This window comes from Ambystoma mexicanum, chromosome 11 (assembly GCF_040938575.1).
Source record: "Ambystoma mexicanum isolate Mex_15411 chromosome 11, UKY_AmexF1_1, whole genome shotgun sequence".
Lineage (NCBI taxonomy): Eukaryota > Metazoa > Chordata > Amphibia > Caudata > Ambystomatidae > Ambystoma > Ambystoma mexicanum.
The window spans coordinates 620,595,925-620,609,364 of NC_090934.1; the positions used below are offsets into that span (position 1 = coordinate 620,595,925).

The 13,440-nt window shown below is 45.5% G+C and overlaps 1 protein-coding gene across 7 annotated transcripts in view; it reads left to right on the top strand.

The window, feature by feature from the left end:
• ANO5 (anoctamin 5) overlaps window positions 1-13,440 on the top strand; it is a 652,338-nt gene that overhangs the window by 352,195 nt on the left and 286,703 nt on the right. For all 7 annotated transcript variants that reach the window (XM_069623486.1, XM_069623488.1, XM_069623491.1 and 4 more), the window contains one exon: window positions 12,974-13,042. In XM_069623486.1, the coding sequence (XP_069479587.1) occupies window positions 12,974-13,042 (69 nt within the window). The remainder of the gene's footprint in view (window positions 1-12,973; window positions 13,043-13,440) is intronic.

The following is a 13,440-nucleotide window of genomic DNA, read 5'->3' on the forward strand; positions in this document are numbered from 1 at the left end:
TCCCCATAATCATATGGACAGTTGTAAACACCATCTCAAATTGTTACCCATGCCAGCACTCTCGAATATGCCCGTTGTGACTTTGCTGTCAATGTTGGAATGCACAGAACGAGGTTTCCTTGTTTAATATCGCCCTAAACACTCTTCAATCGTTCAACAGTGGTTTTATTTGGTTTTAATGTGAACACTGCAGTGACTGTTTTTAGATCACACATTTGATAATGATTTGTTATTTATAATTAGAGGTGTAATACCTAGCAAACAACTAAACATCGATTGTGTGGCTGTAAAGTGCAGAATGTTTACCAACTGGCCACGGAGTTGGACCTTTGCTTTGAAACTGGATAGCCTGATCAAGAGAACTTCTCTCAAACAAATTGGAACGTTCACCCGTTAGGCTTGTTAGGACAAACGCGTTGTAAAATTAGACTTGTTTAATAAGTAACATTTGTACTATGCTACATGTTATCCAGAACGTTATCAAGTGTTGTGACCTGTCAGCGTTTAAAACAACTTCCTTTTGAAATACCAATCATTGATTTCACCTGAAATATTATTTAAAATTGTCACTGGCTGATGTTGCTAATTATGGTGTTCCTCGTCATAGATGGTGTTCAACTAGTCTGGTCATTATTAGTCATGAATTTCATGAAAGCATTTCTGCAACCCAATATTGATATTTGTAAACCTGCTTGAAGGGCAGTCTGAATTCTTACATATTCATGTTTAATTTCTCTACCTGAACTGTTCATTTTAAGAACAGTCTAAAATCGAGCAATTAAATAAGGACTGGATTATAAAAAGGAGCTAAATGTGATCATGCAAAATGTGGATGCACTTTATTTTCAATCTGTTACTAGGAAAATTGTATTTTTCAATATCAGTATGGAATTAAGTTAATATGGTTTTCTCATTAAGTAGGCCTGAACAGAACACATTTTGCAGATTCTCTAATCTATATCATTCTTAACTACAGCCATTGAGGCAGCTGAATGTGTGTTTTAGTTATTCCTTGTCCACAAACCGGACTAAAACCAGACTCGCATTTAACAAATGTAGCAGGCCAGAGATGATACTCTGACTACTGGACATGGTTATAATACATGCTTTTTTAGCATAAAAGAAAATCCCTTACCTAGCCCTATGTGGTTCCCGTTCTACAACATTAAAAACAAAGATTTTTCTCTGGTTTGGTTTTCTGCTGGGTGGTGCTTGACACCCTTCTGATGATGCCGTTCTCCGCTTTCCAGTTTTTTTGCCTTTTGGTCACAATTCTTGTTTAGTGGAATTTTTCTCTGGTCTGGATTACCTTAAATCTTTATAAGACAAAAAAACATAATAAATTAAATCTTGCCTTTAAGCTTTTGCAGACCTCGGTCTCAACAGATCTTAACGATTCTAGTTCTGTTTAATTCAAGTGTACAGGGTGCATTTCTGGGCCCTTACACATACTCTGGACAACCTTTACAAGTGAACTTCTACTTGTTTTTACAAGGATTTGTAGTGTTGAAGTTAGTTCTGGTAGCTCCAATTCAGACCAGTTCACTTTCATGTTTGGGTTATTTTCTGGTGGTTTCCTATGGACTCTGATACACAGCTTCCATTTAAAGTTATTTGGCTTCTCTAAACATCTTTGATTATTTGGTTGGCTCAGACCTCTCTCCCTCTGCTGCGTATCTCCTTCGGTTAGACTAGCCCATTCGTCCACACACCTCCCATTTTATCCCATGCTCTGCTTGGTTCGCACCCACCTCTTGAGTAGAATCTTCTGGCTCGTCTCCTTTGGGTATATCCCTTATTCCCTGTTTTCTAGGGTCCCTTTAGTCATGAGGGATACTGGTTCCGCTTCATTATGTATCGTGCTAATGTCTCCACTGGGCCCATCAGGCCTCTGGATGATAGAATTCTGAGCTTCGCGTGGGTTGCCGCAAGCTCACCTCCCTCTCTGGCTCAGATGCCTTATATCTGGTGTTCTGCAGTCTTCTCTCCTCAGAGGGGTGGCCACTCCGTCAGCAGAAGACTCTTCCTTCTGGGGACGCTGGGTCCTTGTTTCCAACAGCGAGTGCCATTTATCCAGCAAACAGTTCTTCGACCTTGGTGGCAGTGGTGTACTGTAGACTAGAGTAGAGAGTGGGTTACCTTGCTCCTTCGGTGATCCTGGGCTCTGCAGTGTGGCACAGGCTCTCCACCCACCATGTACGGGCTCGGGTCCTGCATCCAGGCTGTGCGGCTCACATCCGCTCTGTACATCTTTCCGCCAGCTGATTTAATTCACGTCAGCCTCTCCTCCTCTCTCCAAGTAAGAGTATGATCACTTTCATGAAAAGTCCTCAAATGAAACATAGTCCCATTGACCCTGGGATTTCATCTTCTAGGAGTGGGGGGGTCCACATCCACACCAAGAATGGGCAAAGGCCCCAATAGGTCAGCATTATCCCCTATTCCCATAAATGCTGAGAACACTGGGGATATCTGTTTTAAGAGAGAGATTACCATTTTATGAGGCCTTGTCCATCACTCTGTGAGATCCCGCTTGCCAAAACCAATAGGGAGGATTTTCTTACTTGTTTCACATTCCTAGTCTCTTAGGAGGCAACTCCCGCCTTGGGGAGAAGGGACAAATTCCCTGTATTTATCACCTACCCTCTTTGTTATATGGGAGCTCCCCTCTTCAATCCTCAGTGGCAAATGGCTAAAGAAGTCTGTTCTCTTGTTCTTTCCCTTTCCTCTGTTCTTTGGAAAATCAAAAGGTTTGTCAGCCTAAAAACAAGGGTTGAGGGAAATAGGGGGCAGAAACTTTTTTTTTTTTTTTTGGTAAGGGGTCCTGACTCTAGAGGGTTAGGTAGTAATAGCAAAAATGGAGAACAAAAAGCCACCCTTGTCATTGACGCACGGGAGGTCACCCTATGTTGGCAGTTAAGCTAGATTAATATATAACAAGCTCGTAAAGATCACCTGGAGTAGAAATGTCTAAAACAAAGTTTAATTTCTTGCATAGACATTCATTTAAGAATACATATGTGCCTTAAGTGGCACGTGGAGTATGTGTAATACAAAAATATGCATATCCGTGGGTTAGTAGGCAAGTAAAAAGTGACTGTCATTTCATGTACTGCTGCTTCAGCTAGCAATATGCAATCTTTGTCAAAGAACCAATGACAAGGGTAGCTTTTGACTCTGTTCTCCATTTTTGGCCTAAACCAACTTCATGACTCAGGCATTTCTGTCCTTTCCGAGACTCATCTAGTTTAAGGGACAATGACTGGTGACAAGTCAGTATGTATGTCCGTATAATAATAATATAAACTGGTATTGGCCCATTTGATAACTAGAACCCCTAGTTCGAATCTGGCATAGGCTTGTTTTTGAGGGAATATCTTCCGGTGTGTGTACAGGACTGGGTGTTCTAGTCCATCACGCATTTGGGAAGGCAGCTAAGCCCACCTTGGATGCATCCGTCTGTAGGATGAATTCCTGGTTTTAAAGTCTGCCATCTTCAGAACAGGTTCACCACACAGAACATGTTTCAACCCCTGAAAACCTTTATGGTCTTGGCAGGTCCAACTGTATTTATTTAGTTGGGAATTTTTGACCTTATCCGTGAAGGTTTCCATGAGGGTCGAATAATTATGAATAAACCTCCTACAATATCCGGTAAGCACCAGACAAGTTACCACTTGGTTTTAGGGGGAGGTGTCCATTTCACTGCCAAGCGTTTTCAGTTTGAGGTTGTATAGTACCTTTGCACACAAACCTTTTTATGGCCCTTTGTGTGAGATGGCATTTCATTGGCTCAAAGTCCCACTCTCCATAGGACCCTGGCGACCTTTCATAGATGACATAAGTGTACTTCCAAGCTGTTACCATGTATGATGGTATCATCAAGATAGGTGCTGACAAAAGACTAGTATTGTTTGAGCATGTTATCCATGAGCCTCTGAAATGTAGCTGGACACTGTGTATACCAAAAGAAAGGGCAGTGAATTGAAACACCTTAGGGGTGCAAAAGTATTATTTTTTCCCTAATTGGCTGGATTGAGGGGGGCCTGCACCCTTTGGTATGGTAGAGATGTATTGGGCATTCCGCAGTCTTTCAATCAGCTCATTCATGCTGGGCATAGGTTTGTTGTCAACGCTGGAGATCAAATTGAGCTTTCTGAAATCAATACAAAACCTCCAGGATCCATCAGGTTTTGCTATGAGAACTATCCCAGTTGACCAAGGGATATTGGATGGTTCTATCATCCCCAATGTGTGCATGCTTGTGTTTCTCCTCAATATTTTTTCTACATGTCTTTGGTATACAATAAGGCTTTAGATTTAGTGTCTCCCCTTGGGGAAGGTGTTCTGAAAAGATATCAGGACTTGATTGAAGAGGTCATGGACATCCTGTGTTTGGGTTATAATCCGATTCACTATAATTGGGCTGAGCTCATGTTCTCGCTCCACCAATCACGTCCCCATTGTGACCATGTTCTACAGCATCAATATTCCATGCTGTCAGGAGCATAACATGTTAGAGATGTGAATAACCCACCACATTTTACTTAAGACAATTTAAAAAAAAAAAAACGTGGGCTACTCTGATCAGAAGACATTCTGTCACAATTGGAGATTTAACCAATTAAACCTTAAGAACATACTTTGAAGTAGTGTTGTACCCTACACTAAGGCCAAGTGGAGATCTTTTCAAGTGCATCATGCAACCGCACACCAACCCCATCTAGTACCATGCATTGTTGGGCCTACGCATTGCTTTAGTTATTGCTTTCAACCAAGCTGTAGAGTTCAGAAGCATACATGACAATCCTAGCCCCTCCCCCTCATCCCAAATGATTCCCCTGACTGTTAATGTTCCTGTGTAATCCCTTGTTTCTATTACTTCCTCCCGAACCCACCTCTTTCCATTCCACTGACCAAGGTCTGGTGACTCCCTGTCCAGGGTCAAAATGCTCCACTTTTAGGACAACACCCAGAGCCATAAGATCACTATGGTGGTGATGGACACAGTGGAAAAAGTTGATTAAAAATACCATAACATAGTAGTTGAATGTGAATCACTTTGACAATTAGGTCATTATGAATGCAGGGGCTCAGTGAGCAGGTGCATGCTCACTGTGAGTACTGGTGCGTAATGGCTAATATCATGCCAAATGTGTATGACATGAGGTTGCTGAGGTGATCAGACAGTAGTCATACACGCTTCAAGCAGGTTTTACCACACTACAACTCTTGTTGTGGAACATTGTGAAGATACCGGTGAGGGCATTCTGGGAGAAGTGCTTTCCATAAATAAGGTGTCGGTTTTCCTTGCTATCCCTTCTGGCAATTACCTGGCCTCAGAATGACAAGTGCAGTCAAAAAGTGTGGGAGCCCTTGTATTAACTGGGATTGCTGCATTCAAAAAGTACTGAAAATTACCTGAGCCTCCGTGGCAATAGGTTGGAAAGTCCCTCATTAAACACCTAATGCACCATGGAAATAAGGGGCAGCTAGAGCGTTTGTAGTTGGAATCTGCCAGTCAGACAAGAGAATTGACTCGGTGTTCCTCGACTATGAAACAAGTTGAAGAGATTGAGGTTTGTCAACGCAGTGGTATAACGCATGTTTCTATGTGGCATTCAGAGACCACGGCTCTAAGGGCCACATCTCTGGCCTTGGTACATCGCATAGCTGTGGCAGTATGAACTGCAACTTCTGCATTGATATTAAGGGAGGGTATATGGTTCCAGGATTAAGGTGCTCTGATGGGACGCAGGAGTGGACTGGCCTATAGGGAACTCTGGAGTTTTCCCGGTAGGCCTCTGCACCCTGGGCCTCTTTTTTGTGTGGTTTTTCACAATTTTCCCATTAAAAAGGGTTGGGCTATTTGAAAATGTGTAGTATGGGGCCACTGTGAAAAAGATTTCCATGGACTCTTTTGGTTCACAGTCCAGCCCTGATTGGGGGTGGGGGGAGCTGCTGCTCTGACAATGGTTTGATACTGTTCTTGGCAAAACCTGTTACCAAGCACTCAGAAATGCAATTTCTAGTATGCAGTGCTATGTAAAACCCTAAATAGTATATCAATCATAAACTACGAAATACAGCTCTTAACATTGAAGTATTGGGAGTAAGCTATTTCTATCTTAGAGTGCAACCATTTTGGCTGTGTTCTCGTGCTACTGATTTTCTTGAGAATTTAGTTCTAAGGAATATTTTTTGAGAAAGTAGGTTTCACAGGTGTGATAATCCATACCAAATGGCCTTGGCTATATTTTGTTTGAGGCACCTTATGGGTTTACCTTTCCACTACGTAGGTAGTTGCCATGTTAGAATTTTCATGCTTATGTGCTTGTAAACTGGTCATTCTGCAAATCAATATGATACCTAAAAAGTGTACATACTAAATAACAATCTACTCGTGTATTTCCCCATTTTGATTGTTAACTTGTTCGATTGGAAGTGGACTACAGGAACTATTCCCCCTACTTTGTGGAATACTCCAGTAGACGATGGTGTAAAGCGACCTGATGAAATGATCACCAATTATAGATGTGGATAATGTATGCCTTTTTAATTCGAAGTAGGCACTGCATATGTTTCTTGCATCCATACAATGTGGTACCTCTTTTAGACTGTCGAATCTTTGTCGTGCCTGATGCGTGTGCATCCTAAGGGTTGTGTTTACAACAACTGAGCAACGTGTGCTCATATTGGACTCTCTGCCAAGCATCTTGAAACAGTCTAATAAACTTAGTGGCTACCATATTCATGTGATATTTCGGTGATACGGCTACAATTAGACTAATGTGAAGGAAGCACACTCCAGATAGTGTTGCCTAAAATGGCACACCAATAAAGATTACCCCAGCTAACTGCGCATGGAGTATTAATTCTATTAAAGACTAGGAGGCGAGCATTATGCTTCAACTTCTTTATTTACTACCCTTCAGCAGTTTCAACAAACTATATCAAACAACAACAACAAAGAAATGTCCATATGTCCATATGACTTTCACTTTAAAACTACAAATCCCCAAAGTCTCTGTAGTCCTTCTTCCTCCAGCTCAGCTATGACCACATCCTGTCCCTGAGCTCCTCCTCTCTTTTACGTGGTCTGAATGTCCTGTAACCAAACTTTCTCGTCCTGCCAACTGAGCAAGGACTTCTTGAACTCCAACAATAGTAACTTCACACTGGCTGACTCGCGCCTTCCTTTCTAGTCCATTCCCTCAATTGTTCTTCTGCTCTTCCCCTAGGGAAAACAAAAACATAATATCAGGGCGGAATCTAGTTTGATAGTCATATGATATGTAATTGTGTAAGGATATGACAAACAGTTGCGGGTGGGAACTAATGCTCGCCTCCTAGTCTTTAATAGAATTAATACTCCCTGCGCAGTTAGCAGGGGTAATCTTTATTCTATGACAAGACTGGAGACGCGCATTATGCTTGTTCAAAGCTGTCCCAACACTGCACTTGCAATTTAAAATAAAATTCCCTGAAGGTACGATCATTCGCCCAGTCTGCTGCTGCCATAATATCTTGCAAAGGAACCCCTGTCCTATTTGCTTTGGACGCAATGGCCCCTCTCACTGAATGCGCACCATACTTCTTCAAATCAATACCTGCTGCTAGCATTACTTCTCTGACCCATCTCGCTATGGTAGCTGTCTTTACTGCTTGAAAGGGCTTCCTGCGCGCTATTAGCAGCTGATTTACATTCATCGCTTGATTCTCTGCCGTCCTGGCCTCGTATTCTTTGATGCAACTAGCTATGCACCATTTGGAATTATTTGGGAAATGGGGATAGTGCACCGTGGATGTGCTCGATTTAGTCCTCTGTACTACCACAAAGGTCACTCCTTCTGGTCCGAATGTCCTTCTATTAATCTCTAATGCTTTGACATCCGATACTCTTTTACAGGATATGAGACATCGCAGCATTGCCAATTTGCCCGATAATTGCTTGAGAGACAAGTATCTATTAACCGGGCAACTTTCTAATAATCTCAATACTCGCGTCACATCCCATAATGCTGTATACCTGGTTACAGGTGGCGCTTTAAACTTAGCTCCTCTAATGAGCCTACACACTGCTGGGTGTTCACCTGCTGGCACACCTTCCATCGGTATGTGACCTGCGGAAATCTCCGATCTGTAAACTCCTATAGTGCGTAATGCTGTCCCATCCTGCAGCATTTGCGCTAGGAAAGTTAGTATGGCTACTACAGGTGCAGAAATGGGATGAAAACCTCTCACTCTACACCAGTTCGTCCACTTGGCCCAAGCCGCGTCGTAGCTCCTCCTAGTCGATGGAGCCCAGGATTCGGCAACGAGTTCTGCTGCCTACATAGAAATGCCCGGCAGTTCCCATCGTCTCCTGATATCCTGCACGCAATGAGCGGGAGTGTCTCTCACTCTCAGAGGGTGATACTGCCCAGTTGGGTCTGTGAGCAATCGCTCCCCTTCCGGGAGGACTCTCGGCAGATCTATCAAATGTTATATTAGCATTGGGAACCAAACCTGAGCTTTCCACAATGGTGCTATCAGCACCAGCTCCGCCCTCTCCCTCCGACACTTTGCCAGCACTCTGCTCAGCATCACGAACGGAGGGAATGCGTAATGCGTGCCGCCTGCCCAGTCCTGCAGGAATGCGTCCGTACCTTTAGCGTCTGGGTCTAGCCTCCAGCTGAAGTAGCTGGGTATCTGAGCGTTGAGGCGAGACGCAAACAGATCCGTGTGTAGTGGACCCCACTTCTGATCCAAGATCTGAAACACTGCTGGATCCAGCCTCCAATCGCTGGAGTCTGTGAGCTATCGGGAGTTCCAATCTGCTATTACGTTCAGTGCCCGGGTAGGTATTCCGCTGTCACTGACGTCCCTGTCTTCAGGCAGTAATGCTAGAAGTCCTTCCCTAGCTCGGCTAGCATCCTGGACCTCGCCCCCCCAAGTGATTTATGTAACGTACTGCCGAAATGTCAATTTTTAGCAGGATGTAAGACTTCACTCTGTCTCTCGTGAAAGTCTTTATAGCGAAGGAACCCGCTAGCAGCTCCAGGCAATTTATGTGCAGGCTTAACTCCTCTGCGCTCCATTTCCCTCCGGTTTGCAATTCTCCGCATCGAGCTCCCCATCCTAGACGACTGGCGTCCGACTCTATCACGAGGTTCGGCCAGTCCCCAAATATGATACGCCCATTCCAGGCTTCCATATTCTGCAACCACCATTCCAGCTCTGTGATGGACTCCTGATGTAGCGGTATCGATTGATGATATCTCGACCCTTGTTGTAGGTGTCTGATCTTCAATCTTTGCAAGGCTCGATAGTGTAAGGGACCCGGAAAAATGGCTTGTATGGAGGCTGCCAGGAGGCCCACAATTCTCGCCAGAACCCTCGGAGAAATCACTTTCTTCCCCAAGCATGCTCTGATGTCTTGATATCTTGTATCTTTCTCGCTGGAAGCTCCAGGGTGGTTTTCCTTGTATCCAGGACGAAGCTGAGGAAATCCAGCCTCTGTGCCGGCTTTGTATCTGACTTCTCTGTGTTTACCAGAAACCCCAGCAACTGCAATAGGTCTAGTACCCACTCGGTCTGATACTCCAGTGCCCCCCGATCTTCTGTTAGGAGCAACAGATCGTCCAAATATATAATCAGCCGAATCCCTTTCTCTCAGATGGCTGCAGCAACTGGTTTCATCAATTTCGTGAATGCCCAAGGCGTTGACCCAAGCCCAAATGGCATTGCTCTGAATTGCCAGAACTGTCCTTTCCAGCGAAAAGGCAGGGAACTCCTGAAATGCTTCTGTACTGGTACCGTAAGGTAGGCGTCTTTTAGATCTAACCTGGTTAGCCAGTCTCCTTCTCTCAGGGCGTCTCTGAGCTGATGGATTCCCTCCATCTTGAAATGATGGTAAACTATCCATCCATTCAATTCCTTTAGGTTTATTACAGGGTGACTGTCTCTTTCCTGTGAAAGAGAAACATATTGCTGAGGAAACTCGGGGGGGGCCCCGGGGCATCTTTCTATGGCTTTTTTCTTCACTAAATCTTCTAATTCTGTGTTGAGGGCCGCCTGTTCCACTTTCGCTATACGCGGGCGCTGGGGTACTCTTGTCTGCACTGGCTCCTGAATGAACTCTAGCTGCAGACCTCTGACGGTTTGCAAAATCCAGGCATCGCTGGAAAGCGCACGCCAGCTTCCCCAGAACATACTTGTCCTCCCTCCCACTGGAGGGTAGGCTTTTGCTCTTACCTGGTGTAAACCCCTGGCCTCGTCCACAACCTCTTCCTCGTCGCCCTCTGGAATTGCGGCCTCTGGGCTCTGATTCGGGGGTCTTCTACCTCCTTGTTGGTGACCGGACGAGCGACCCCTGTAACGACCGGTCCCGGCAAAAACTCTCTGAGGGAAGATCTTTCGTATGGATGCTTGCGCTTTCTCCAGCGAAGCGTATGTGCCTACAAAGCGGCCCATCTCCTTCCCAAAAGTCTCGCCAAACAAGAGACCTTGGCCTGCCTCCCCGGCCTCGTAGGAAGCTAGGTCACTGAGCTTCGAGTATCTTTAGAAGCAACCCCCTTCGTCTCTCGGAGGCTATAGCGCAATTCGCGTTTCCTAGGAGGCAAACCACCCTTTGCACCCATCCAGCTAGGGCCTCTGGGTCCACCTCTTCGCCTGTGTCTCTCGCCCTTTCTGCTAAGTCTATGATTTTTGCGAGAGGACCGGCTAAATCCAGGACCTTCTCCTGGCAACTCTTCCAAGACCTATCTATCCCCTTACGGGGGTCCTTATTGGTCTTTGAGACAAAGGTGAGCATCTTTGGGTCCAGTTCGGGGGCTTCCGCCACTTTCCCCGGCAAGTCTGGTCAGGGGCATACTGCTCGGAGCCGCTGGCGCACCTCCTTAGCCAACACTTTCCTCAGCCTAGCTGTCGTATATTGAGTCACTCTTGGTAAGGGCTGCCAGTCGGAAGACCTTGGATTCCTAATGGTGTCTGGGTCGAACATATCGTCTTGCTCCTCTTCGAGGTGCTTTTCTTTGCGGGCTTTCTTACCCCCGCTGGGCTTTGCCCATTCCTCCTCGACTGGCTCCTCTGGCTCTTGAGGGGTTGAGTCCCCTTCCTCTGGCTCATCTTCCAAGCCTGGGTCATCATCTCCTTCATATTCTTCCCCAGGAGAGGGGGTCATGTGGTCCGGCACGGCCTGACGCTGCAAATACGCTTTCGTGAAGGTGTTGGCGATCTCCGGGGCCTTATCATCCGCCCCATCCGAAGGGCCCTGGGCGTCTGCAGAGGGTTCACTGGGCAAGAAGCGAGTCTTCTTGGTGCTTTCTTTAGGCTGATGAATCATTGCTTCTAGAGTCTCTAGCCTTTCTTGTAAGGGCCTCGCCTCTTGAGCCACAGCATCTACTAGGGAATTCCCCACCTCCTTGAAACTTGCAGCCAAGTCTAGGGACTGCTCTTCCTCACTCCATTCGAATTCTGACATGATAGGGGTGCTGCGTGCCTTATTACCTCAATATAGGTGTATCTTGCTGCCCACTTCCTAGTAGATGCTTCCCTGACGAAATGTATTTATTATATTCTTTTTATTTATTTATTTTTATGCTTTCTTGTGGCTGCACCGGACTCTTAATATATTGTGCCTGTGATGGCTTGTGATTCTCTGTTGTATCCTGGGGCAGTAGCCTCGTGCGTGGGTGCCAGCTGGCACTTTTTAAAAAAAGTTTTATTTTTTTTATGTGCTGCGAGATGCTCTCACTTGCTGTCTGTTTTCTGAGGCTGTGCCAACCCTCACTCGGTGAGCGCTCTCAAGCGCGCGAGGGAAAACAGGCAATTTAAATACAACCGAGCTCCGTACGAGCGCTCTCACTCCTCTGCCTCGGCCGTGTCGCGTAGTGAATGCGACGCGGCGTGGGCATCCGTAAGCTCTGCCCCCACGAGGGTGGGGGCCGGATTCTACCACAACGGCCCTCCGCGAGGGCTCACTGAGAACGGCGCCCGGCCCCACCTCCATGAAGGAGGGGGCTTGCCGCAGTGAGCCCTCTCTCCCGCTGGGGGGGGTACGGGGGGCTGAGGGAGCTCCGCAGCTAGGTGTGCACCCCTGACGTGCCGGTAATACGGCACAGGGCTCAGGCTGCTGGAGCTCCTGCTGCTTGATGAGCCGGCCAATACGTTGCAACAACTCGGCTCGTGAACGCGGCTGATGCTGCTCCTTCCCCGGACCGGAGTCCTTTTACCTATGTCTAATACGGCTCACACGCTGTAAATACTATCAATAAGCGCTTGAAAGCTGTATAAACTTGCTGCAAAGGCATTCTAATCTCTAACATATTGAAATCCTACCCCAATGCTATAAAAAAACATACATAATCTGGGAGGTAAAGAGAAATTCACTTATCTGCTTGAAGGGCAGTAAAAGAAGAGGAGGAGCTCAGGGACAGGATGTGGTCATAGCTGAGCTGGAGGAAGGACTACAGAGACTTTGCGGATTTGTAGTTTTAAAGTGAAAGTCATATGGACATTTCTTTGTTGTTGTTTGGTATAGTTTGTTGAAACTGCTGAAGGGTAGTAAATAAAGAAGTTGAAGCATAAAGCTCGCCTCCAGTCTTTTCATAGAATTGACACCATTGTGATTGGGCGCAACTGATGGAGAGACAGTGTCACCACTAGATACACATGTTCATCACTGTGAAATATGAAACCTGGTGTGAACATTGTGTCCTGAAAGAGAAATGAGTAACACAGGGGAACTGCAAATGGTCCCAAGTCAGTTAAATCTTTGTGGGTATTTATGGAATTATAATAGCCGTATATTGCAGTAAATGTGCTCTGGTTACATTCATCAGTGGTAAGACAAAGTTAAACATGAATGAAAATGCGGCCGTATTTTCTGGGTTTCGCCACTTCCCACTATGTATGTTACTCAAATTACTAGTTTTGTAAAGGAATATTCTGTCCAAGAATTTGTCCTCACTAAATATGATTTTATGTATAGGAAAGACGGAAGGAGTTTGAAAAGAACCTGCAGCAAGCTGGGCTGCATCTCGAAACCGAAGATAAGAAGGTAAATCATCTTACTTTGTTTTTTTATGACCCATTTCAAACCCAAGGGAGCTGCACGAGTGTAAATGGTCAATGTTAGTAAACTCTCAGCAGAAAACTACTCCTTCTGGCTGGCCACTGAAATACTTGCTCTATTAGGAGCTCTGATGGCGTTAACACACAGTTGTCTATTGGAGAACAAAATCGGTTTGGGCCTATAGTATGTGTGCCTGTACATGATTTATAATACACTAACCCAGCTGCTAAGTAATAAAGCCCTGTTACAAGTAGATTGTGGGGGTAGTGGATAAGCTGACCTGGATGGGGTGAAGCAGAGGGGCGGGGGGGACTTCTGAGCTCCAGAGGCAGGGTGCATATATGAAAAAGGGCTTTCTTTGTTCTTGACGTTACTTGTGCCAG